At 42.8% G+C, this 27,157-nt stretch overlaps 1 protein-coding gene across 3 annotated transcripts; it reads left to right on the top strand.

Annotated features, from left to right (window-relative positions):
* The first annotated feature begins 11,207 nt into the window (after positions 1 to 11,207).
* UTP25 (UTP25 small subunit processome component) lies at positions 11,208 to 26,851 on the top strand. Of its 3 annotated transcripts, none has more exons than XM_074817976.1 (12): positions 11,208 to 11,312; positions 12,721 to 12,760; positions 13,940 to 14,189; positions 14,958 to 15,164; positions 17,272 to 17,360; positions 18,750 to 19,160; positions 20,176 to 20,395; positions 22,433 to 22,635; positions 23,880 to 24,062; positions 24,715 to 24,827; positions 25,249 to 25,494; positions 26,305 to 26,851. In XM_074817976.1, exons 1-12 carry the CDS (start codon positions 11,212 to 11,214, stop codon positions 26,549 to 26,551), a joined length of 2,310 nt encoding a protein of 769 aa, XP_074674077.1. In that variant the 5' UTR covers positions 11,208 to 11,211; the 3' UTR covers positions 26,552 to 26,851. The 3 variants fall into 3 exon arrangements, with proteins under 3 accessions (XP_074674077.1, XP_074674080.1, XP_074674078.1); XM_074817977.1 differs by lacking the exon at positions 11,208 to 11,312 and adding an exon at positions 11,601 to 11,809; XM_074817979.1 differs by lacking the exon at positions 12,721 to 12,760 and having other exon boundaries at positions 11,245 to 11,312.
* Positions 26,852 to 27,157: the final 306 nt, after the last annotated feature.

The following is a 27,157-nucleotide window of genomic DNA, read 5'->3' as shown; positions in this document are numbered from 1 at the left end:
TTGTGGATAGGATGAATAGGTCATTAAGTGGTTTAGTTCACTATAGGGAAAGGCATGGCCTTTTTCTCAACTGGCTGGGTTGGTTTTGTGTAAACCTGGTCTAGCTGGACACTACTTACACTTAAGAGGAGAAAAACAGTACAGATAGCAAAAGAGTGCTCAATTGCTTTGAAGATCAGTTCACCGTGAATCAAAGGAGATAATACCAGGTGCAAAGCTATCATCAACTTTGCCTTCAGACTGCATTAAGCACTTCTACCTTTACTAGGTTAGCAGGAGGGACACAGCTGCAGGAATCTGCTTCAGTATTAAGGGAGTGGCTTTGATTTGAGTGCTATTAAAAGAGTTTACAGAAGGAATAGCCAACTGGGTCACAGGACAAGACAACCAGAGAGGCTGGATCATACTTACCAAGAGCACTCAAAGGTTTATACAATCACAAAAGAAGGAAAAGTCTAGTGTTACTATCAGACAGTAACGGATAATCTCAATGGGAAATAGCTGAAAGACAAGAAAGCAAGCTTCTGCTTGAAGATTGTCTGCGTTTTCTGGCTGTAGAGAGGCCCAAAGCTGTTTTAGGAGAGGTATTTCAAGACAGTCATTTGTGATAGTAAGGAAGCTGCCTGTGCATCTTCTACAATATGCCTGAAAAAAACCCAGGAAGTTAATCAAAGCCTTTATGGGAAGATACACGGCCTGGTTCTCCCTTCCAGGTGTTTGCTTTCCTCAATTTCAAGCTATTCTTCCTTTCTTTCATTCCTAGTATTCAGTCATAATAACATTTCTTAAAGTCATGCCAGACACTGACGTGAAGGAAGAAATTGAGCTGACCTGGTTAAATCTGGTGCTTCAGAGGAACAGCCGCTTTCAAGTCTGTATTATATTTTCTTCAAATTTGCCATGCTTTAGTTTTGCATAAGCCGCCTGCCAAGTTCAAGCTGTATATAGTATAGAAATGTGACTGTGCTCAATACTAAGTCTTTCCGCATTTTGGTTTGATGCATGGTGAGATTAAGAGGTGGTATTTCATTGGCGTTGGTGTTCTACTCTCAGCTTGCAGGTTTTGGCTAAATGGCTTTTCAGTCGGCTCAGAGTTTTAATTATCAGACCTAAATAGGAACCAAATAACTCTGGAGACAGCTGCAGGAAGTATTAACCCATGTAAGCAACCCTCTGGCAGAAAGAATACTTGATCTTGGGAAAGGTATATTATTAGAGAATTTCTTGCTTCCAGCCTCACTGTGTTGGGGAAAGCCAGTGTACATTTAAAGTGACCTCTGGACCTTAATGGTGTTGACAGAGCCATAGCTAACAGCCATCACAGGTCATCTCCACCCCGAAAAAGCAGAATGACCTGTGCAGATTCTGACTGTTACAGACCAGTATTTACTAGCACTGCTACCTACTAACCTCAGTAGGCCACACTTCTTGTCCGTATTTTTCTCCTGTATGAAACTTCCTCCCTTTTAAGACTGTGATCTGTTTACCTTCCCCTTCATGTTTAGGGGTTTCCTAAGGCCTAACAATGTCTTTCTCTCTAGCTGTGCATTTGCATAACGCTGTAACTGTGCCATACACTGATCATCTTTTTCTATCCCCTAATGTGGCTTCTGACTTTTGCAGCATATTGCTGGTCCTCACTTATAAAACTTCAGATAAGCTATTTTCATTCTTTATTTCTTCTCCCATTCTTTTACCACATTTCTCCAGTTTTGCTTTCTGCCACCTTTCTTAGCAAGTGCCAACAGCAACACTCCAGTCATTGCTTTAGGTCTTGTCTCAAGTCATCTTTCTACCTACTGACCATCTCATCTCATTTTCAGACAGAAAATTTTTAGTTAAATTTTAGAGGAAGTTAATAAAAATGCCATGCTCATGCTTCATACAATTTATAAACATCAGTATTTGAGCATGCTGCATTGTGTTCTTATGAGTAAAACAGCCAAAGCTTAAATGATACCTGTCTGAAGTGCCCGCTTTCGCATTCATACAGCAAAATAGCCAGAATCACCAATTTCATGCCCTGAAATAAAGGCAACATATGCCATGCAGGGTGTTCTGTGCAGCACAGCAAAGCATTCCTACCTTCCTAGAACTCCAGTTTGAATCTGAGAGTCAAACCACTGTCAGTATCACTATATGTGTAAACTAGCACTTCCCTCTTAAGGAGGGAGGGAGAGGTTTTCAGGCATGGAACTGAACTAAATCTGTAGGATCAGTTCAGTATCACTGCCTTTTTTATGAAGGAAAGCTGGTTGAAAAGACTTGACAGCACGCAGTAGCAAAGCTTGACTTTCAAAATCCAGTAGCCTGCAGTCTCACCCTGTAATCAGGACACAGATTCTCAATACTGCTGCTCTCGCCCCTGGCTGATACTTCATTAGTCCCATCTAGCAAACAAGCTTAACCCAAGCCAGTCATTCAGAGGAGATTTTAAAATGTTTGGTTAAGCTAATGCTCTGTCTTTCTAAATGGAGTTTTACTATATATGAACTTAGGCAACAATAAACCTTCATTCTAATTACCTTTGCTTTCCCTCCCACCAGTTCAGGTTTCCTGGTAATCTGTGGGTGGCATTCAAGGACAGACACCTCTAGTCTGAAATCCAGCCAGGTTCCTTCCACCCCTTTGCACGCAGCTGTGTTCAGTTCTAGCCTGCTGGTACACTCTCACTGAGCACTTTAGAACGTCTGCAATAGAAAAGAACAGAACGTACTCAAGAACACAGGCAGACCAATGAGCAAATCTTTGGTAAAGTTTTCCCTTCTTTAAAGGCTAAGGCAGACAACCCAAACTACTTGCATTAACACAAAGAAAATGGTGCTTTTCCGAGTATGGTTCCTCACTGTTAGAAGACTGCTTTATGACCATCTTCAGGCTTGTACGGGTATATGTCTAACATTATCTGGCAGTATGAGAAAATACTTTCTCGAGGGTCATAGAAAATAGATGCCATGTAAAGCTGTTACAGAAACCCAGAGTGGTAGCAAATACTAAGAAAAGTATCTTGAAAGCAGTTGCCAGATATGACAGTGAATCTTCTTTATTTCACCAGTGGTTAGACTGTCTTAATCTAAATAGGAGCTGTGCTCAATATAGGCAGTGAAGATAAGACAAGTTTTTGAGTCCATTCAATCTTTAAAATCCTTGGTCACTGCCAGTAAGCCGGAGGTGGGTTTCCTTCCACAAATACTTTGTGACTAACAGCTGCCAGCCTACTTTAGGTGTCAAAAAATATACAGACCAATATATTATGTAAATAATATAGAACAGCTGTTTATAAAATTTTCAGGTTTGTAGAAAAATCTAAAACTAAAACCAGAGCATTCACTTATGTTACTTTTCTTTGAGCCATTTAACCAGTTAAAAATTGTCAGGAAGGCTCTGCTCAGAGGCCAGTGTGGAAGAATCCTATTACTTCTGGATTAAAGGTATTTTAAAAACAGTCTAAATCACCCTGCATTTCCAAGATACCCAGGGTTCATTTGCCGTATGACTATCTTTCAGTACAAAACCAATTAATGAACAGTAACTTCCACATCATTTAGTAAGGTATTTAAAGATGCAGTCCGAATTTATTCTCAGCATTTCATTGAAGTGCTCTAGAGCATGTATTTCCCTTTCTTATACATGCCAGGGGTCACCACTCAGGCCTGGATTGTTACTACAGTTTTGGTTTCTACAGTTGGTCTTAATCATACCACTACCACAACTTCATTGTTACGTTAGCTTGAATATGACTATACAGCAAGCTTCTTGCTTTAGAAGCCTTTCCTGCCAGTCTCTGTGTTTCATGTGCCAGGAAATTAATTACTATCTATCTGTTATTCCAGGGAGCACTGAAAATACAGCAAGTCCAAGGGAAAGTCCTTTACCCAGGAAACTGTGACTTGAGAAGGTTTTGCTCTTTTTGTAATACAAAACTGCTTCAAGTCTGCTATTGTCTTAGATCAAACTGCACTAAAACAGGCAGAGTCTACTATTTGTCCTTTCAAATTAGAAATTTGGGAATAGAACCTCACATGCCGATCATGGCTTTTCCTAGCAAGCACCATTAAGAAAGGCCACCCTTTCCTCTAGTTTCCATGTTTTTGCAGCTGCAAAATAGCACAACTGGCTTTTAAAAACATCTTTCCTATCATAAAAGTTGGGGAGATTTCTTGCTCCCATTTAAACATTTCATCCTCAGGTTTCCCTATGACTAGTTTGCTGTTGTCTTCTCAAGTTCAGGGGTTTTTTTCCGCAAAAAAAACGGTATTCATCCTTGTCTGTTTGTGTGGTGAAAAGTGGAAGTTACCTTTCTGACAGTCATTCATAAGCCAACCACGATAAATCCCTGTGTGACAGCGTATCAGTGCACCAGGGGAGGGGTGTACCCCTGTGTGCCCATATATACTCAGTACCTCAACTGACCCAGTTTCTTTAAGATACAGGAATCGGAGAGATGTTTCATTTACAATAAGAACATGGAAAAAAACCCTTTTAATTCAAGCAACTTATTTGCTCAGGTAGGTGCACACAGCACACGTGAAGTTTCTCTTCAGCATTTTTCTACATACTTTTGCACAGTCAGAGGACAGCATTATGGGATTTGTGGTTTTGCATCCCTCTGAAAAAGAAGTTACTGTTTCACTGCTCAGTCTGAAATTCCTAGTTCTCTTTACAGAAAGTACCTTTCTTTGGAAATGCTATTTATTGAATTACAAGAAACATGATTGATAAAAAGTACGTGTTTTCTTCTTTGTACTTAAATAAAATGCCACTTGATAGTATCAAAAAGCACTCAATCAGTGTATCACATCTGCTGATGCAAGGTCTTTCGTACATCACCACGTTATTAGCGCTTATCTTTCATTCCCTCCTGCCTTGTAAATATTAACTCTTCTTGCTTCGGTATCAGAATGTTTCTAGTTCAAAATAATAGGGGTTTTGTTACTTACTGAAAATATTCACAGGGCTTTTTCCCTAAACCATTAGAGTAGAAAAGTTTCACTTTTTGCTCAGAGAAAGTTAAAATATCTACATTATGGAAACGTCATAACTGAGTAACACCAGCAAGACTCTAGACATGCACAGCAACTTCAGATACCCAGAATTGATTAGAGCTGCTTTAGCCTATGGTGGTCATGCTGCTAAGAAATTAAAGAGCAGAAGGTTTAGTTTGCTGTTAGAAATCAAATGCAATGATGAAACTTCAAGACCAAAACAATCATTCTGTATTGTCCAAGACGGAACATAAAAAAATATAGATTAGTTCAGTACCTACTTGGGAGAAAAAAGAATCCTGGTGTTTTAAACAGGATCAGTTTTCAACTAATTTCCTTAACGTTGGCACCCACCCAAAAGCAGAGAAAGTCATAATGCAGATTTCTTTCCTCTTTTCTCTAGCATCTCATTGGAATCTATACCTTTACTTCACTTTCAAACAGTTAATAACCTGTCCTAATGCAGGGTATCAAGGGTTGGAAAACATGGCCTTATATACTTTCTCCAAACCATTTTCAACAAACTGGGCATGGATGTACTGCAGAACTAGTTTGGAACGTGGAAAAAAGTGTTTTTCTGGGTGTCCACAGAAGTTTTAGGGCTATGTCTTCGCCCCCTTTTTCCATGTTCAGTTTTCCATTTCTGGCATACATGCTGGAATGCACGGGTCTGCCAAGCTGTCAGTTAAGCTATCTACTGTATTCTGTATGCTTCTACATAAATGTGTGGGCTTGGGGTTTTTTAAGCCAATGTTGCTATAGACAACACATGGATTCAGGCAGCTTATGTGGTTAGCGTACCTTGGATCTTTCTAAAATGCTTCCTCCTTGCCCCAAACCAGACTGAAATTTTAAGAGACATTATATTTCAGATGCTATCTTATTCTCCATATTCCATACTTTTTTCAGTGTGTAAGCTTGATAGTTCTTTAAAGAATAGTAAGTTCATTGTAGTGTTTTTACATTAACAATACATTATAGTAACCGCAGTGAGAGGAATTACAGCATCAGTAAACATACCAGCCATTTTATTGTCAAAAGAATTGCACCTTGGTTTTCAACACCATCACTGCAATACAGCTCATGCTGGGAGGGACAAAAAAAGCAGTGGCAAAGCAGTTTCTAAACTTAGTTTCCATCAGCTAAATAAGAATACTAGGCTAAATATGGCTATTTGAGAACAGATGTTTAATAAAAAAGCACCCAGCAGTTCTGTTCTTAGCTAAATTAGTTTTGCATAAGAATAAACAAGCAAGCAACTTGCATACTAGGTAAAAAAAATATTTGCATGAATAACTTTTTGTTGATCATTAATGCTAGAGAGAGAGAAAGAATTTTTAAAAATCTGTGTCGCCTTAAATATGGCCACGCTCTGCTCTTTTCAATAGCTCAGCATACCCCCTCCAATTAGCTTCAAAGGGTGATTTCAGAGCGTTACCCTTTAGGAGATAATTGCATCATTCTTTCACCAAAAAAGTCATGCTGCATCCTGAAAGTCCTGCAGCTGAACTGGCCAGCTGCAGTGGCCAACTCCAGAGGCACTCATGTTCTTGTGCAGAGAACTTTCCGTTTTGTTAAGTAGCAAGTTTGGGGTTTTTTGTATTTTATATTTTATATTTTGAATCAGCAGCTGCCAAACACTATATTTGGTCATGGTTCTGCTTTTTCTTTTCCACTGGTATTTATTTTCTTGTTATTCTCTACATTTATGCAAACAGCACATCAAGGCAACATCAAGGTACTTGTCTTTGTGTCGGTGCCAGCTGTTATCAGGAAAGGATTGATGTATAGAAAGAGGCAGCAGAGAAGATTAAGCAAGGACAGACTGAGATGAAGGAAGAAATGAACTCCTCTCTTACCCTTCACATTGCTTCAAGCCAGTATCTTAAGAGTTATGCATCTTTCTTTTTATTATATGCTACAAAACAGCATGTAGTAAATTTATAAGCTATGTGCCTCAGTCCATGGTGTAACTTAAATCGCTTAAGTAACTTATAGCAAAATGATTTAAAGTTTAGTTTTCCATTTGTGCATTTGGATAGGAAAAGAGTGTGATCAATACATTTATTCCAATTAAAGACATACACTGAAATGAAAATGGCATCTCATAAGGGAAAAGGCAAAAGCAGAAGTAGAAAAGCAGGGATGAAGAAAAGCATAAAAGTGAGTTGCTGCACTGATAAATGAGACATAAGAATGAAGCTAGCAACAAGGAATCCGTTATGTTCAGATGAGCAGAGTTCTCTAAAATAAAAGGAAGTGGCTTTCATAAACCATGTGTCTCTGGAACATGTCATGCAGATAGAAGTGCTGAAGATACCCAGGTAGCAGCAGCAGACTTCTGCTGACAGAGCTTAATCATGGCTGCTGACAGAATTAGGTCAGCAGAACAGATTACAAATAATTCAGGCTTTTACTTGGTTTTCTTTCCAACATTATTGCTGGAATCAAAAGACGCTGCTGCATAGGAAATCTGTAAAAAGAACATTGCTGGTGATATGTTATCATGCTAGCAACTAGAAGTGCCAGTGTAAGTTCTGTGATTTCACTTCTTCAGAAATGCAAGTTCAGCTAGAAACTTGGTTTAAAATTTTTAAGTCAAGGGAGTGATTAGCAAATGCATTTCGTTTAGACCAGAGTTGTGGAAAAGCTGTGGAGAGAGCCTCCGGGGAATCAGGTCCAGCACGCCCCGCTGCGCTTCCCTGTCCCCCCTGCTTGTTCAGGCTGTGAAGCCCTGGGCTGCCTGGGCGCCATCACCCACAGAGGTGAGGGCCCCTTCGCCTGCTGACCTGCTGCTCCCACCTGCCGGGGTGACCTCGGGAGCGCAAGGTGGGCTCTGTGTGCACCCCCAAACCCCCGCTGCGAGGAGAGGGGCACAGCCCCGAAGGGTGCCAGCGCCCGATGGCCAAGCTGCCTGCCTGGGTTAGGTGCAGTTTTGACAAGAGGGACTGGGGTCACGGCTGTGGGCTCGGGCCGCCGACCTGAGGCAGCTCTGCCGGTGCCCCCAGCTGGCGTTCTTCCCGTACCGCTCCCGCTCTGGGGGAGAACGCTGCCTTAACACCGGCCCAGCTGTACGAGCCTGCATCAAGGCGCTGCCTGAGCGTGCCGGCTGTGTTACCAAGCAGCACCTGTGTTAGCGTACCTGCAGTTGTCTAACATGGGGCACACGCTTCAACACAGAGTGCAGAGGCTGATCTGTAGCTGTTACTCATATGGCCCCTGATACCAAACAGAAAGGACTTGCATTACATCCTCCTCCTCTTGACTGCCTTGGGAAAAATGTGTTGCATCCGGCCTGTAAGTTGGAATCATTAAAAAATGCTTTTTTGGTTGATGCTACATGTTCTCTGAGGAAAAGAGACCTAATTTAAGAAAAGTATTACCATACTGCACGGGGTGGATATCGAGGTCAGTGCTGCTTTACTGCCTGTGCCTCACCATAGGGAAGCCAAGATGTTAATCTTCTAGGGAACATGTCTCCTAAGACACGTTTGTGAATGGCAGCACAATGTTTTAAGTAGTTCACGAATAGTTTAGTCCTAAACTCCAAATGCTACCCAAGCAGGATCCTTCTCACACAAGGTGTGGGCAGGAGGGAGGAAGGAGTTGAGCAGAAAGGAGGCAGCAGTCCCAGGAGTATAATCAGTTTCAAGGGTTAAATTGAAGTCAGGATGAAGGAAAATGGAGTAAGGGTGGATATTATGCTACACACCCAAATCTTGTGAACTGGTAGAAGAACGTCCCTGTTATTATCAAAAGAAGCATGAATAAATGATTACAGAAGCAAGTGCTGGCATTCAGAGCATCACAAAACGAGTAGTAATGGATTTTTGATTCATAAGGCAACACTAAAAAGCAGATTGAAACTCATCTAAGTAGTGTGAAATACTATCATAGCCAGAATTTCTGAAAGTGTGCAAACAACACTTAAATCCAAGCTTTATCCTTACTACCGCTACCACCCCCCTTTTTGTGTTTGTTCTAACACATACAGGAGTGCACAGGCTTCCCACCGTTCACTACCTCAGCAGCTGTGCCCAAGTCAGTCCCCAAAAAGCTCCCAAGCCCACATGGTTCAGCTCTGAACAAGACACTCCTGCTCTTCCTGCTGTCTTCCAATGCCAAATTGTAGAAGTCCATAAGAAACAATTATTGCAACGTACAAATAAACCTCCTTTTTCTCACTTCTGACAGAGGTAGGATTGATTGGCAATATTTTTCCTCTTACAGACATGACTGTCAACTCCACAAAAAACCCCTGGTAGTCAGAAATAGTTTATTTTAGTCGATGTTGTTACACAATGTGTTGGCTTTGACAGAGCCTAGTAAGGAAGTTTCTACTGCTGGGCCACAGCTGCCCACTGCTCAGGTGTATCTGCCGGGGGGTACTCAGTAAACTGGGCAGTAGAATGATTTGGATTAAGACAACTTCCTCCACACCAGAAGGGTTTATCTGTGAAGTCAATCAACTTTACTGGTTTTATGGAACGGCAGACAGTGGTACTAACAACACGCAGGAGTAACTCCTGGAGGCTTCTGTGGAACTGAAGTGTAATTAACATGCTTACTTGCTTCAGTCAAATCCACGGATGCCCTCAAGATAGACTACCTAGAAGCTACAATCACCAGCTGCTAAACCATTTTTCCCCAAAATATTCCATGTCTCCATCCTATTTGGAATTACCTTGCTTTCACTTAGTTCTGGTGCTCGTCTCCAGGACATAAACTGCAATCTATTGTGCAATGCTTTACAGGAGGGAAAGCAGCAGTAGACTCTCGAGTCCTGCACTACACCCCCATGTATATAAAACCCTCCTTACTAAAGATCAGAGGAGTTTCAGCTAGGTCACCCAGAAACATGGGGATAGAAAGAATATAAAGAACCTTAAAGAAAATAATTGAGTTTTAATTTAGTTTCTTATTTGACATAATGTAAGGTGGTTTCTGGGGAATTGTATCTCTCTGTACACACTAAAGTATTAAACTTCACCCTTACAGCAGCATTCAGTGAGATTCAGCAGTAATATGTTAGAAGATCCAGAATTTAGTGTGTTTTCATTTGGCGCTTTTGATTCTACCTTTCAGATTAAAGCAATCTGAACATGAAGGACTTCTGCTGGGTCTCTTCTTCCTCCTCCTCTAGCCATATTGTAGAGGTTTTCCCAGAAAACATGTAGCTTTCAGCAAAGCACTGCAGATCATAGGTCAGTTCAGGAAGCTGCTGCAGCTCAAGTAGTGTCTACACAAACATGCCACTTGAGCGTTCCCCTTCCTGTGCAGAGGAACCGTCCCTTAGCGGCTTCAGTTACGTTTAGATCATTACTGCTTCTTTATCTAAACAGATCAGAAGTAACGTTGCATTAATCTGTAATGCTGCAAGAGTTAAAAAAAATGGTTTTTGTACGAATAAAGCTCAGAGCTTCCTCTTAATGACCGTTTCCAGAGCCGAAATCGGAGCTTGTGCAAATGCCTGGTGCTTGCCTGATCACATCCCAAATGTCTACGGGAAAAATACTCTGCTATTAACACACAACAGCTTCAAGTTGCGGTGAATGCGGAGAGAAGTCTCAGGTCTTTACAATCTCTTCTGCCCACCCCAATTACAGCCTGTCCTTCCCTAGCGCCCCCCGCACCCCGGGCGGGACCGCGGTCACCGCTCCTTCGGCTTGGGCGGACTTGCAGGCCGCGGGCGGGAGTGCGCAGGGCGGGGCGGAGGCGCGCAGGGCGGGCGGGAGCGCGCAGGGCGGGGCGGAGGCGCGCTGCCGGCGGCGCGCATTTAAAATGGCTGCTCCGCCGGGAACGTGCGGGTCGGCGGCCGCCCGCCACCGCGCAGCTACTATGGCGGGGACTGCAGCGGGAGCGCCCTTAGCAGCCATCGCTAAGTTCGAGGCTACGGTGGGTGTTTTCGGGCCGTTGTTGATTTGGAAAACAATTCAGGACAAGTAATCCCTGCGGTACTGTGTCTTCCCGAGTGAGGCCCGCAGGCATAAACACCCGCCCCGCTCCCGTCACGGAATGCTCCCACCTCCTCTCCCGCACACTCCGGCGGAGGCGAGGCTCGGCCCCCCCCGCGGCCCCGCCTGCCCCAGGCGCGGCCCCGCCCCCGGCATCACCGGGGCGCGCGAGCCGCCGCACGGCAGCGCGACAGTGTCGCGCTATGAGCGTGCCATAAAGCGCGCCGTAAAGCGCGGTGGAGCGCCCCGCGTGGGTGGGCTCCGGGGCCGGCATGGGTAAGCGGCGGGGCGGGCGGGAGCTGTTGCGCGGCCTCAGCAAGAAGCAGAAGCAGCACCTGAGGGCGTTCGGGGAGGAGCACCCTTTCTATGACAAGTGAGTGCCGGGTCGGGCCAGCGAGTGTTGAGCAGCCGCCCGCCCCGGGCGCCGCCGGGAGCAGCGGGCGTGAGGCCCCGGGCGGGAGCCCCGCTCCCCTCGGCCGGCCGGGGCTTCCCCGCGGGGCGGGCTAACCCGCGCTGGGCCGCTCCTTTCCCGCGGGGACCGCCCCGGGAGCGCTGGGCGGCCGTGGGAGCCGCGGGACCGGCTGCCCAGGGGCTCCAGACCCGACTAGCCCCGCTCAGCCCGAGGCCCTCTGGGCGGCGGCTGCTCCCTCTCATACTTGCCCCGGGCCTCTGAGGGAAGGAAGGGAGTTACATCTGTGCTTTGCACTGCCGCTCGTCGACTTGAAGTCTCGGAAGAAGAAGGGAAGGCAGAAAATCTGGGCTCGGATTTCCTTGCAACAAATGTCATAAAGTTTTCTTGTGTAGCCCGGGGGCTGTCGTATGAAGTGGAAAAGCGGAGGAGTGCGAGTTAGACTCCTGTTTTGGCACTAGGTCAGTCCCTTGGCTTGTCAGGGTTCCAGCTTTTCTACTGTTTGTTCCATGCCCTTTTCTGATCTCGCAAAGGCAGTGGAAGTACAGCACTGAAGATCCTGTGTGACAGGCCCTGTCTTCCTCAGCAGGATGCCTGTCAAAAAGGGACAGTACTTTTGGACCCCCATGTAAACTTGTGAGGAATGAGCTTCTTACTCTAAATGCTGTGTGATTTGGTGCTGCTGTAAAGTCTTAGAAGCCTGTGAGGAAGGCACTGTCAAGTCACCTGTTCAGTCTAACATTATATGCCTTTAGTAGCAGGTTATATTTGTGACCCTCCTAGTGTGTGTTATTTGAGGTGGAAGACAAGAGTCCTGGCCTGCCAAGGAGCTGTGCCCTGTGCCTTACCCTGTGCAGTGATGCTCTGTCCCACTCAAGACTTCACATCTTTTTGAAAGAGTTGAGGTTAATTTAAGCCCAGCTTGTACAGTGTCTTGTTTGCAGAATTGCAGTCCCAACACTGGTTAATTAATGCTGGTTTTCTTGCAGTATGTGTCTTTTTCCCACTTCACAGATCAGTATTTAGTTCTAGAGGTAGGCTCCTGCCCTTGTTAACTTTGTTGTACAAACTACCCTTGGTTTCCTTTTAACACCTCGTCTTCTGATTAAAGCCAGATTCTACTTTAAAACATTTCACTTATTGATCAGTTATAATGCTTGAGCACTTTGGCTTCACATAGAGCATGTAGCATCACCTGATGCTACACCTCTCAGGATAAGTGCCGAGCCTGCATTCTTAGGGAGAACTGTGTGATGCTTTGGTTTTAACCTTCCTTTTAACCTCTCTAAGAAGTTAAAATTGAGTCATCAATTCCTTTTCCCCCTCATCCTTTTCACTGACAGAGTAAGATATTCAAGTGCTTTCTTTTCAGGGTTTCTGGAAGACCAGAAGCAACTCAAATCTGTGAACTGGTAATATGTTTTTATTTATTCCTTAATTTCATCTACGTTTAGTTCAGTGAAGTGAAACACTTAGTATTTCATGTTGCCAAGTTAGTCAGGCTGATTAAGTTGTTCTCTTTAGAAAACCTGCATTTAGGAGAAAAAAATGAGTGTGAGTTTAGTGTGGCTCTGAATTGTTCTATACAGTGCTCAAAACTGTAATACCATAAGAGGGCAGAAGCAGCAGGAAGTAACATAGCTGTTCTTGGGCTTTTTGCATATTACTTAGTCACAGTGAAAAGTAAATCATGGTTTAAGTTCTTTTAATAATCCTAGTGTTGCATGCGTTAGGAGATGTTCTGTTCTCTGTTGAATGAAGAAATTTGTTAATGCTCATTCCTCTTCTTCAGGTTGCCAGTGCTTTACTTTTCTTTCGGTCAGGATTTGGTGACCCCCTTTATCATCAGATTAATAAAAGACTTCAAAGTTTCAGTGTGGAAAAACTAATTATAGTGGTTCATTTGTTTCCTTCAGCAATTTTGTGCATTAATATTGTATTTACTGATGTTTCCTCTTTGTGCTGAAAGGAACTAAGAAAGGAGTAAATAGTGCTGTGCTTATACTCCTGGTTTCACTATAATTTTGGCTATAACCTGGCACACTGTCATTGGTTTGTGCAAGTCCGGGACAGAACTGGCTCTGAGTCCGGCTTGTTTGAAGCTTGGAGCTTCACAGCTGAGCCAAACCTGACCCATTCCCCGGTGGACTATTGTCAACTTACCTTCTTGAAAGCCAGAGCATTTTCAGTGTGCTCTGTCTCTTCTTTTGTGTGCCCTTCCACAATTTTTGCTCTGTGTGTGGTTTTCTTGGGAAAATCCAGTGCCAGTTCAGTCAATGCCTTGTCTGTGGAGATCAAATATACTCACTCAGCTGAGACTGAAAGAACCAAGTTTTGTGATGCTCTGAGTCAAACCAGTGAAGAATGAGGCACTTCAGCCTAAGTCTACAAAGATGCTTTCAAAATCTGAATGGAGGTGTCCGTCATAACTATTTGCCTAAAAAGGTGATTTTTGAAAAATCCCATTGCATCTGTATAAGGGTAGGATGGGAGAGAGAAAACATAACATTGGAAGTAGAGGTGAGGGTATTTGCCTGCTGCCTCATAGACTGTTACTGGTGTTGCTGTTACACTCATGTTTTCCCTTCCAGTCTGAGAACTCTGATAAATCAAGTGCAGAAAGTGATTCGGAGACTGAAGTGGAACAGGTCTCTGTGTATCGTAAGCTCCTGGCTACCCTGAAGACCTCTCCTGAGTCTGAGAGTGAGGAAGAGGAAGATGAAAGTGAGCTGGAAGAACCTGGGGAAAGTGAGACAGAAATGGACAGTGAAGGGTCCCAGGACACTGGAGAAGGAGATGGGGGTGAAGAGGATAAGAATGGTGTACCAGAGCAGGAACAAGGTAGTTTGTCTTTTCCCATGCTTTGGTAAATGTTGTTTCAGTTAGAAAGTTTGAATAATATATGTTTTTAGCCAGGATCCTGGTGTAGACTGGCTTGTTGGCTGGGTGCTCTCTGGCTTGGAGGCTCTGTTGCTCCATTGCCTCTGTGTGGGTGGGAGCAGCAGCTGCTGAAGGATTTAGCAGGGGAGAGGGTAGCTGTGTTCATTTTCCGGCAGACAGCCCGCTGCTGCTTCCTCAGATGTTGTTTGTGCTGCAGCACAGAGGAAATCCACATGGAGCAGCATACCAGGGGTTCTCACCCACTCTTGGGAGACGCAAGCTGTTCTCTCGCACAGCATCTGGCTTGGCTGCTGCCACCGAGAGGAGGGAAAGGTTTGCCTCACAGCAGAGGGAAGAATATGTAAATTGGAAGGAAACCTCCTCCTTTATGACGAGGCATCCTCATTCATGAAGTCTGCAAATAAATTCTGGGAGAGAGGAGTCAACTTTTTATTGTTTTCAGCTATTTGGAGTCTTTGGAAACTAAAACTTATAGTCCCCAAATAGGTTATTTCTTTAAGTTTTCTCTGGGGAAACACATTGTGTATTATGTAACATTTGGCACGGTAGCCAAAAGTCATCTTTAATGTAGAATACAAAGCCCACTTTTATCTTTTTGGATAGAGTATTGGGAGAAGAAAAATTGGTAACTCAAAGGGAACAACGTAGCCAGCAAGAGGTAGTACAGACAGGAGAATATAACCCATTTCTCTCTTTAACAATTCACAGCTACAGACACAGCAGAGCAGACGCTTGGCCAGGAGCAGGCTGATGGTGCAGACACCTCTTGTGACCCAAGTCATGGAGTAATCGAGGAGTTTACTGATGTGAAACATGAATCTGAATTTAGCTTGGAAACCAATTTCATGGAAGAGGAGAGTGGAGATTGCAATGCAGATAAGAGAGACAGCGATTCTTCACAAGCTTCTTCAGAAGGTAAAACACAGTATGTTTGTGTTTAGCAATCTGCCTCTAGAGGAGTATCTGTAAGCGTGTATATTATCAAACACCCTAATGATACACTATATAGCTTCTGAGTTCTTCCGCTACTTTAATCATTGTATTGCCCACATGTGAGCTGGTTCCATAAGGGACGCCTAACGCTAATGCAGACGTGGAGATGAACCATTTGTTTTCTCTAGCCCCTGTGGGCTGTGGTTCGTGCATGGTTTCTGTTATGACCGATAAAGCTTGAAATATCAGGAGCTAGAAATGTGTGTGGAGGGTGTTACCTTGTTCTGTTGCTTTAATAGTACTTTAAAAAGCCAATGTGATATGAAAGGCCCTGCAAGCCTGTACTTGACTGTGGAAGATATTCTTGGCACAGACAGCACAGGAGATAATCACAAAGCTGACCTGTGAGGGCATCCTTCACAACTCAGTGGAGTTAGAGGTGAGCTTCTGGGAAGCTTGGGGCAGCCACAGTAATTTAGACAAATGCTCAGGGCTCTCTGAATTTTGAAGGTTATGCAGAGGAGTCTGACTGCACCAGGATCAGGAAGGCAAGAGGCATCAGTGGAGCATCTGTGTGGTATCTTCTAAGGGTGTAGCCCAGAATCTCAGTGCTGCAGTGTGCTGATGGGTGCAATCTGAGCTCCAGTGTTGGAGTCGTCCCACCATGTGTAATACAAATAACTGTGTGCACGGGCGTGTGATCGTTCAGTGATATGCCACACATTGGCACTTGCAGAGCTTCTATTCATATTTCATGCTCTGTGGTTTTAATATCAGATGGCATAGTTTGAGAGAGAGAGAAATATGTTTGTAGCATCCCTAGTGATGCTGGCTTGTCATCTTGGAGCAGCAGCTGACATTAGATCTGGGAGGCAGCCTAGTTGATACATGAAATGTGTGGAAGCATCAAAGGGCCATGTGATAGAAAAAACAGCTCGTTCTTGTTACCATGAGAATATTACTTAGGCTGTTGGCATTGCATTTTAATGAGAACCGTAGCTCTCCAACTGCATACTAAGTAGCCTAACAGCTTTGTTCAGCTACTTTTCGGTGGGTTCCTATAGCTTGAAAGTGGCTTTATCATCTATTACAGAAAATGAGTCACCTAAGATAGCAGAAGGGGGATGAATTTCCACTCTGGTCCTGAGGTCACTAGAACGCCTGAAGATACTTCATATTATTCCCTCTGCTTTATCTGACAAACGCTGGAATCAGTAAAACTCAACTGAAGAGAGAGCCTATATAACAATTAAGCGATACCCTGTTCATTTGCGTTGCTGGGAAGATTTTCTCAACAGTGTCATGATCAGCAAATGTCTTGACTTTTGCCTGGATAACTTGTATGTGGGCTAGATAAGTGTTGGCAAGCACTAGTGTTCTCTAATTAGTTTTCTTTATGCAGTGAGTGCTGCTGTGCTGCAAGCAGTATACAGGGCTTGGTTTTCAAAATAAGCTTTGCATGTGACTTTGTGCATGCCAGTGTCTTCAAATATAATACGATTTTTCAGTTCCTTGCTTGTCCTTTCCTTTCCAAAAAGAAATGCTGATTAGCTAAATCAGACTTTTGCTCACTTCAGGCAATTTTTGCCTCCCTTCCCCAAAACCCACCTAATCTTTCTCTGCTTTATCCCAAACTCTTCATATCACTGGCAAAAGATGCAAAGCCCTGGGCAGAACTGTTTATAAATTAAGAAGGGCAGTAAGTTAATTTGGGTCTTTGCTATTGAAAGCCTATTACACCTGCGAGGGATGGATGTCTCGGAGCTTAAGGCAGAAAATTGCCACAATGTTTTCTACTACATACTGCTTTCCTGTCCAACATTTCTTTTGTGATTGAAGGTTCTAGTACTTCCATAAATGCTTCTTTTTCTTTTTTAAAGCAATCTGTCAAATCTGTTATCTCTCTTCTTGTAAAGACAATTTGACATCGTTTCTCTCATCTCCAAGTGCTTTGAAATAACTAGTTCTAAACATGGTGTTGGCCAGCATGGAAAACTGTTTGTCTTATTTGCAAATCCATTCTGAAACTTGATTCCAGTATTAGCTACAATAGTTCTCAGGATATTTTTGTTGTTCTTGTTATAAATAGATCCATTTAAACAGCACATGGACAAAGAACTTGAGGAAAAAGAAGTAGAAAAACTGTCTACGCTTCCTAAAACTTCAAGTCAAAGCAAGGTAACAGTGTTCTGTAGTCATCCAGAGTTCGTAAAGTCTGGATTAAAATAATACTTTCTTTATACAAGTGAAGTAGATTCATAATTGTTATTATGACACTGGAATTGTCAAGATTTTGTCGCTGTGTTGTTGCTGAAGTGTTTTCTTCTTCACTTAGTGCTGAGCGAGAGTTGAAATCTAAAGTCTGCTGTTATGTAGGCATATGGCGACACATCTGACAAACAGCTTTAGAGTTTGATCCGTAGTCCCAAACTCACAGGTTTAGTACTCTTGACACCGGGTAGAAACAGGGCTGGTTTCTGAGTGGTGACAGCACCATGCCAGGGATGTGCTCTGCAGCTGAACTTGTGAGATGACCATGTACAGTCTTAAAAGTATTTGTGATGCACTTCCACGTCCTTGCTTCAAGATGGCTGCGTGTCTGTACGCACTTACAAGCCAGTAAAGGGGACTTTAATCCTGGAAATAATAGGTATATTACAGTACTGGAAAACCACCTCATTGCTTGAGAGAGAATATTGGTTTTCAAAATACTCATTTTTAGACAAACCTTTGCTTCCTAACATTTACACATCTGATTTTGTTTTGGAGAGTTGCCTTGCATTCTGGTCAGCCATATGCTGGGTGACATTCATTGGAAGATACCCAATGGTTAGTCAGTCAAAGAGAAACTGTGATTTCTTTTTTTTTTAAAATTTTATTTTATTTTTTTATTTTTTGGAATATGGTGGCCAAAAATACCAGTGCCACCTGAAGCAACGCATGATATATCTTTGCTTAATTTGGTGTAGCTACTTTATGGAGATAGATAGGGACAACTTGCATGGCAGAAGGCTTAAAGTTTAGAGTTTTACCCTACTACACTGACAGCTTTTGCCCTCAAAATCAGACAGACTCCCAACAAGATTGCATTAAGCAACTGATTCACAGCTTCTGGGTTTAATCCCTAATGGGGTTTTGTTTTCATCTTTAAACAAGAGTATGTACCTCAGTGCGGCTGATCTATAGGTGTAGTTGGACTCCAGGGTTCTCAACTTGTCCCTGGTTCGTGCCACTGATTTGACAGATGGGTTAGGCAGAAATGACATCCTTCCTCTTCCTTGGTTTTCTCATTTGTAAAATGAAGACAGTTATACACACATTGCTGCAAAATGCATCCAGATCTACTGAGCTCAAGTTTGTTGTTATTTACCATGGCAGACTCTAAAAGAGATTGCATATTGAAAAAAAGGTTTCAATTTGTATTATGAAAAGGTAATTTCTCAAATTTCATGAACTTGATTAAACTGGCAGCTGTGGTGATGTGCTTTTAAGTGTACTGAGTTTGGTACTTACAATTCCTCTTTGGGATTTTTTTTTGTTGTTGTTGTGGGTGTTTTTTTTTTTCAGTGGCCAAGGCTGGGCCAACTAACTTTTTCTTCCACTTTGGAGACACATAAAACATTGAAAGCAGACAAAGAAGTTGATGTGAAACAGCTTCATCTTCACAAGCCTTTAGAATCCACTTGGCCAAAAGTGAATAAACAATTTCTCTCCTCGGTGAACAAACCAAGCGATCCCTCTTTCACCCCATTACAAAGAGAGCTCTTCTGTATCATGAACGCATACCGGGACTTGTTCTATCCAGAAAGAAGTGCTTTAACAAATGGAGAAGAAATCCGGCATGCGTACTGCTTGCATGCCTTGAACCATGTTCTGAAGGCAAATGCCCAGGTGCTCAGCAACAATGCCAAACGGAGAGACCAAAAAACAGGGACTGACAGAGATGACTACAGGGATCAGGGGCTCACTAGACCTAAGGTAAGAGAGCTTCATTAATATGATTTCCCCCATCCCCACCCTGGCTGTCTGTTCAGGCTGTATAAACACCCTGGTAATTTATCCAGAAGTACTTCTGTTGCTGCGCTCTCCGGTGCCATGCTCCTGGGCACGTGCCTTTCCACATCCCTTTGCTGGAAGTTGCCTGCTGTGGTCAGGGCCAATACCCTGCAAGAAGCAGTGAGCACAGCCTGTTTCTGTGCTGAGCTGTGAGTTTGACTTCTCTTTTTCTTTGTCCTCCTATCACTACAGACTGACATGTTGCCTCTTCCTGCTTCCATTTCTAAATCTACCAGTGCAGAAAGGTGCCTCTGCATGTCTTCAGTGTTAGTGCAGGTGATGGAGGCCATCACCCAGTGTGGGATGTCCCAGAAATTTTTTTGTCCTTAGGACTTGAGAGGACCTGCCTGTGTGGAAGGATCTTTCTGTACCTGGGAGACCTCGGGGAATCCCAGTCCAATTGTCAAGCCACCCGTCATAGTTAGTGGAGTGGGCCTCCAACTAAGCCTCCCTGGATTCACAGCATTCTCTAGTTCATAACCAGGTGGCTTCAAGTAGGGCTGGCCTGTCACTGGTGGTGCCAACTACCTGCTGAACACTTTCAAAGTTTGGTTTCAGTGTTTGCTGCACACCTGGCAAGTGCCTTCGGTTTCTATGTTGACTGCCCAGTTAGATATTTATATTTCAGAGTGCTGTGCAGAGGCTATTGCCACCCACCCAGGAGCCAGTGGTGGAGCCTGTCTGTGTATTGTTGGAGCTCTTGCTTGCTCGGGGGTTAGGCAAAACAGGAGAATGTGCTTAGTTTTCAATTCCCCTCTAATGGTACCCTGGCTGTGAGGTGGGGAATCAAACAGAGCTGCTGGCCAGTGCCTGTTCATGCGCACACTCAGAAGTGCCCATGAGGGCAGATCTAAGTAAAAAAAATTACTTAACATACAGTTAACTGTGAGTGTTTGTATTTTATGGGTTATTCTGTTGTAACTGTTGATCTACGCAGGTACTGATGATAGTGCCCTTCAGGGAATGTGCTTTGCGAATTGTGCATATTTTCATCAGTCTTCTTGAAGTCAATGACAAAAGAAAAATAGATGTGAGTAATAAAAAGCGCTTCAAAGGGGAGTTTGGCTCTGACCCAGAAGAGAAACCTCCCAACCTGAAAAGACCTGAAGATTATGAAGCCGTCTTTGCTGGCAACATTGATGACCACTTCAGAATTGGTAATGACCTACTGAACAGGTGATTTTTAGATTGTAAAGAACTGAGAAGTAATAACTCCTTCCTAAATGTCTAGGAGCTATCAGGGCTGGAAGTTCTGGTGAGACTCTAGGCTCTGTGGCATTCATGCTGATTTTGCACTGGCAACTTGGATTTTTCTGAGAATCTTTTTGCCTTGCTAGAGCTTAAAAAGGAAGACAAAATACAAAAGTAATGATTTTCACCTCAAGTTCAGAATCACCTAAAATGCAATGATTGCTTTATTGTAGCAGGACTGCCCACACCTCATTTTAAAGAGGATAGCCTTGATTATGCAGTAAAATCTTTCATGTTATTAAAAAACAAATCTTCTGGGTTTAATTAGCCTATTCACAATGTCTCTTGTAATCAGTAATGGTTGGAACAAAATTAAAGCTCAGTACTGAGCAAAGCAGTTTTCTGCTGTGCTGCCCGTGGTTTCCATGAAAGCAGAGGGGTAGCCAGCAAGTAGGACTGTTGGACAAGCAGCAAATTTGAGACAATTTCATAATATTGTAATCTCATGCTGGTTTAGTAACTCAGTATGCAGAGAATTAGCTAGTGGCTTAGTTCCTAGAGCTGCCAATGATGAGTAGGCAGTTTTTCTGACTTAATTTGACAGATCAGAGGCTTTTGAAATTATTGCCCCTTGGAAGATAAATTGGCATCCCAAGAGATTTAATGGTATAGTGGAAGATGCAAGCAGGTCCCACTCAGTCTTTCCTCCTTTCCCAGTGAATATCTCTCTGACTGAGAGCATCTTACTTCCTGTAACATAATAACTTTCCTTTTAGTCCTCTCCCATACCACAATCTGCTTGATCCTCTTACTAGGTGTGAAGAAATGCTTGAAGAAACTTTCAGGGCTGTTACTTGCAGAAGCAAACTATAAAAGCAGAATAATTCTTTCTTACTGTGCATCACACCCTGTTACTTGTCCACAAAGATCTAATTTAAAGTGCATTTGTTACGCCTTATTAAAACCACCCTTTCACTTTTTTAAACAGAAAAAAGACTTGGTGTTGTTAAACTGTGTATATGCTGTGACAAGTGATATCTTCCTGGAAATTCAACCAGTTGTGCCTTTCCTTTTCTTCCCATTTTTATCATTGGGTTAAAATAGATAACAGGAGGGGTCCCTATTGATATATGTGTGAAATTCTTGTAAGTGCCTTCAGCTGTGCCTGTGATAGCTGGATTCACACAGAGAGAGAGAGAGAGAGAAGTTGGAGACACCTTTGTTGGGCAGACGGTAGCGGGTCTGGACTACCTGGATTTTTAAGATCAGAAAACTGTAGGTCTTAGCAGTGTTGCTGTGTAGCTACAACATGGGCAACAAATACCTTTGATTCCTTCCTTTTTCTTTCTTTACCGTGGGAGGTGATGCATAAGCTATTTCGGCAGTTATATTGCAACATGCAGTGTCCAAAGCAATGCCAGGGAAGGTGCAAGGCTGGTTATGCGTTTAGTCATCGTCACACAAAGAGCATTTTCCTTTGTGTTCTAGTAGCAACTCTTGTGGCCCTGTGAATAAAGGCAGTTTATAGTCAAGAGGTCCACACTGGATCTTTCATGAGAGACTAAGGTAACAGTAACTATACTACCTAATGACAGAGACCAAAGCCTAGAATTTAGGGAGGAGGGAGTAGTTAATCACTTCTGCCTTTTTTTTCTTTTCCTTAAGTTCTTCAGCCCCCTCATCCCCCTTTTTAGCAGAAAATCACAAAAAAATGTGTTTCAGTTAAAAACTGTTGTCCAGGCTATGAAAAATCTGGAAAAAAGCACTACTGAAAGAGTTTGCCAAACTTGATGAAAATCTGCCAAACACTTGTCAAATGGGAGTGGGGTGGGTAAGCACTTTTCAGGGAAAGAATTTCAGACAGATTGGTTTTGTCCAGCTATAATCATTAGTTTATGTTAAGGGAGAGGAGATGAATGGAGTTAGTATTACAGAGCCTGTTGGAAGAATATGGTTGATAATTAACCCTAACTAAGAAAATGCTGTTGGTTGTTGTTGGACAGGGGTTGCAATTCTTCAGAAGAGTATGAGACTTTATGCACCATTTTACTCATCAGATATCATCATTGCCTCTCCCCTGGGTATGAGAACTATTATTGGTGCAGAGGGGGAGAAGAAGAGAGATTTTGATTTTCTGTCATCAATAGAAATTCTCATCATTGATCAAGCAGATATTTACCTGATGCAGAACTGGGAGCATGTTCTGGTGCGTTTTCCCTATGCATTTTTGTGTTGTACTCTTGTCTTGTTAGTCTGATATAACTTAGTTTTGGCAGTGAGCAGTATTGCTGTTTTTTTACTGACTTGATTTCAGACATGTATGCTTGTCCCTTTTCCTCCCTCTGCCCTGGTATTTTCCTTATACTAAGAATATTCTTTCTACAGATTTTGGCAGTGTTCAGCACCTGTTCTCTGTAAATCTTAGTGTTTGGTGCTTTAGTGACATATTTCATCAGAGATTTTTTTTGGACAGTTTTTATTATCTTGCAGGATGAGATAATGATGATTCCTGTAATCACATCTGGGAGAAAATATGCCAGCTGTCTGAGTGCCCAGTGTCCCAGTCAGACCGCAGCTGTGTGAGGGATCTGTACAACCTAATTCAGGTTCCTCCAGAAAGCAACAGGAGCTGGTGCTTGTCTCCACTGACTGCAGAGATACTAAGCATTATTCGTGTCCGAAGTTAAGCAGTGCAAAGATTTTCCTGTGTGTGTAATGAAAATGGAACTCTTGGATTGTGGCTAGTATGCAGTAGTACCTATGCTTTTTGGCTTTTTGTTAATAAAAGTTTTCAAGATTGAAAGGTTGGGGGGTTTTCCATATAGAAACACCTTTGAGGTACCTGGGCCAGGCGTTTTGACAGCACGTTGTTACGGTACATTTTGAATGCGCTCCAAAGGTGTCTTATTTCCTGGGGAGTTCTGGGAAAGGTACTTGAGCCTATGTGATATCCAAGGAATGAGTCCTGGAGCCTGCTTCCTGTTTTCTCCTTTGTGTGCAACTGCCTGCCATGGGGCGGCAGTGATGCCAGTTGTAGGCATCATTCAATGAGGCCAAAACGAGGTGAATTTCTTCACTTGCACCCAAACTCTTCCTGAATGTGATGAGAACTGCACTTGGGCTTCTTTTAGCTCAGAAACCTTGGGCCTATTGACTTTAAGACAAACAAACAAATCCATTATACTTGCCCGTGGGAGAAGATTGGAAGCAAAGGTTACTCTTACAGATGACTAAAGAGATGGTAGCTTTCAGTTCTGTAGCAAGAAATCAAGTAAATTACTTGTGTTGTGGTCAAGAAATTCTAGACAGTTGTGTCTTGGGAGATGGCTACTGTTCTATATTCTGTGCTGTCTGCTCATCCCTGCCCACTTCCTCACTGCAGTTAAGGCTCTTGCAGTCTGGGCACAGGGATGTCAGTCAGTAACGATGTGTTTCCATCTGTCTGTGTAGCACCTGATGAAGCACATTAACCTGCTGCCTCTGGATTCCCATGGGGTAGACTTTTCCCGAGTGCGAATGCTGAATCTCAATAACTGGTCCAAGTACTACCGCCAGACGCTGCTGTTCAGCGCTCTTCAGGATCCCCAGATTAACTCTGTCTTCAACAAACACTGCTTCAATTACGTGGGGCAGGTGAGTTCGCAGAGGAGCCGAAAGCCGCCTTTTAAATGCTGGCATAGGGGAGGGGGAGAGGAACAGAAAACCCAACACGTGGAAAAATTCCATAAGTCAGTTGCAGAAAGACTGTCTGTGTGCCAGTCATTTCCATTACCCAAGTATTTCAGTCTGAATCTCCGTGACACTGCATGACAATTTCTAATGCTGTGCCAAAGGCATGAAGAACTGCTCTTCTTGCAGCAATACTTATTTGATCCTTTTCTTTCATGGGTAGCTGTTTCATGTCAGAAATCAGATTTTGTTTTTTCTTAATTTGACACATACAAGTTATCTTGTTCTATTTATTTTGTTGTTAAATGGAGAGTTCGCCTGCTTCCTTTTTTTTCTCCTACTGTGTAAGAAGCTCAAACTGTTATTACTTTGAAAGAAACAGGCTATGTAAAAATGTTAGTTGTCCATTTCAAATATATGGAGTCAGGACATAAGCAGTGGTCATGTATATTTAGCAGATCTGGTATGTGTATACATGAATGTAGTTTTGTATTGCAGCTTTCTTAAAAACAGCCCTGTGCACTGCTTGCAGATGTGAGTTACGAGCAGAAAGCTGGCTGGAGTGTGGCTGCCTTTGAAATGCTGCTTCCCTAAACGTCCTGCTTTCTTCCCGCAGGTGGCCGTCCGCAATGTACCGCTCAGTGGTTCCATTAGCCACGTTATGGTCCAGCTTCCTCATGTTTTTCGGAGGCTAGAAGCTGAAAATTTAACTTCTGTAATAGATACAAGGTACTCTGTGTTCTGGACTATTTTGCTCTGCCCTAATGACTGCAATTTCAGATTTAGTTGAGCGTACCCTTTCCTGCAGAGCACACTGTGATTTCACCACAGAAGTACGCCTCCATTAGTTCTCAGATGCAGGCTAGGCTCTGCACAGGTGGTGAGCAGTACTGACCTTCTCTTTGCCAAAGGCACTGGAGAAAAAAGTCTGTAAAGGGAATACCAGTCTCTACCATAACTGTGTAGTACCAATAAAGCCTTTGCCTTTTATCCTCCACATGTGTAGAAATCCTGTGAAGTGAAAGAAGGAAAAAATGTAGTCAAAATCTTCTGTAGTCTGTTGTCTGATGATATTCCGGTTTGCGGTCATATCAGTATTGGAAAGCTAAATGTTAACTCTGATTAAAACATACTTGTTTTCTTAACTAAGGTTTCAGTTTTTCATCGACAAAGTTTTGCCTGAGTACCGTGATGCCATCATGTCACACACGCTCATTTATGTTCCGTCGTATTTTGACTATGTGCGTCTTCGAAATTACTTCAAGAAAGAGCAGCTGAATTTTACTCACATTTGTGAATACACTAAAAAGGCTGGTGTCTGCAGAGCAAGACGGTCCTTTCTCAAGGGAGAGAAGCAGTTTTTATTGTTCACTGAGCGCTTCCACTTTTACAAAAGGTGAATTGTGGACCGGGTTTTCCTCTTGAGTTGCATGTGTGCTGTTTTAGAAGTAGAGTCTGACCTTAATCATAGGTGAGCTATATTGCTTTTTGAATCTGTTGTCTCTCTCCGAGGACTTCTTTGACTGAAGTAAGAGCTTTTCAGTTTACTTAAAAATTTTTGTATGTTGTCAGCAGTCCCTTGCAGAGACTCTAATACTTTGGTATGCGCAGGGCTTTATTCAGGAAGGTAAGTGCTGCCAAGTTCCACTGATGTCAGGACAGAATCATATAGCCTGCAAAATGCGATTCACTGTGCCTTTTATTTATGTTCATCTGTGCCACAATAATTGCATAAAATTCTGGAAAAGGATATGTAATTGGTTCAATAATCCAATACAGCAAGCTGAGGCCACCTGGAAAATTTGTTACATCCTGACTGGAGCTGTTTAGAAGTTCCTAATGGAACAGTTTTTTTCTATTAGCAGAAGATATTTTGGCAAATACAAAAAGTTCCATGAGGCTTGGTCTGATCAGGCTTCACTGTCTTAAAATCCAAGCTAAAGAGGCTGAATACTGCAGAAATTGGTGGTGCTCTGTACTTTAGAGGAAGTCACTGGGCCTGGCAGTGTTAGATATGCCCCCCTTAAATTCCGCATCTGTGTTCAGTTTAGTCTGTGGTCCATGACACGGAGTTTCTTGTGTTGAGCTACAACTGACATGCATTGAAGTTGATGGAAATTTGAAGAGCTGCTACAGGATTGATGTTTTAACATGCGTGTTTTATAAAAATTGTCAACAAAGTTATTTCTGTTTTTTCCTACTACAGGTATACGATAAAAGGCATTAGGAACCTCATTTTCTATGAGTTACCAACATACTCCCACTTCTACAGTGATATTTGTAATATGATGGCGGCCACAGACAGCAGTGTGGATGCTACCTGGACCTGTACTGTGCTCTACTCCAAGTATGATGCTCAGAAATTGGCTGCAGTGGTTGGCATAGATCGCACAGCTCAAATGCTACAGTCCAAGAAGAACGTGCACCTCTTTGTTACAGGAGAAAATGAATAAGTGATGTTGCAGACTAGATGATTGGATGGACCTGGATTTTATTCCTAATGCACTTTTTGATGTTGCTTTTTTAAAATGTGTTAAATTTTTTACTCCCTTTTACTAAGTATTCTGTTGAAATTGTTCATATGGTATTAAATTTTATATTTCAGTACTCTGTCCAACAAGAAACAAAAGATATTGCTCAAGAAAGCAGAGGTTGGGGGTGTCTTCTGTACAGAAACAAAATCAATCCACAACTGTTATTCTTGTGTACTGAAAAACTCACTGGTCAGTAAAGATCGATGCTGTGATAAATAACTTTGATTGGATTGCTTCACTTCACTTTCAGGTGTAGTAAGCTCACCTTCTCTTATCAAAGGCAACTTTTTCCTTTAATCTAGGACAAAAAATATGCCCAAGTATTAATGCGGTCACTGTTCTGTAAGCCTACATAAGGGAGCAGGCAAAGGCTCATTAACATCCTATTGTATTCTTGTTTAACTTGGCTTCACAGAGTCCGCACATCTCAGAGAAATATGTTTATAGAGTTGTGGGTGTTGTGTTTCTTATCTGGCGAAAGTGAATGAGAGTCAATACACAAGTGTATTGAATGAGAGTTGAACT

This window comes from Strix aluco, chromosome 3 (assembly GCF_031877795.1).
Source record: "Strix aluco isolate bStrAlu1 chromosome 3, bStrAlu1.hap1, whole genome shotgun sequence".
Lineage (NCBI taxonomy): Eukaryota > Metazoa > Chordata > Aves > Strigiformes > Strigidae > Strix > Strix aluco.
This window is presented reverse-complemented; position numbering and strand designations above follow the sequence as displayed.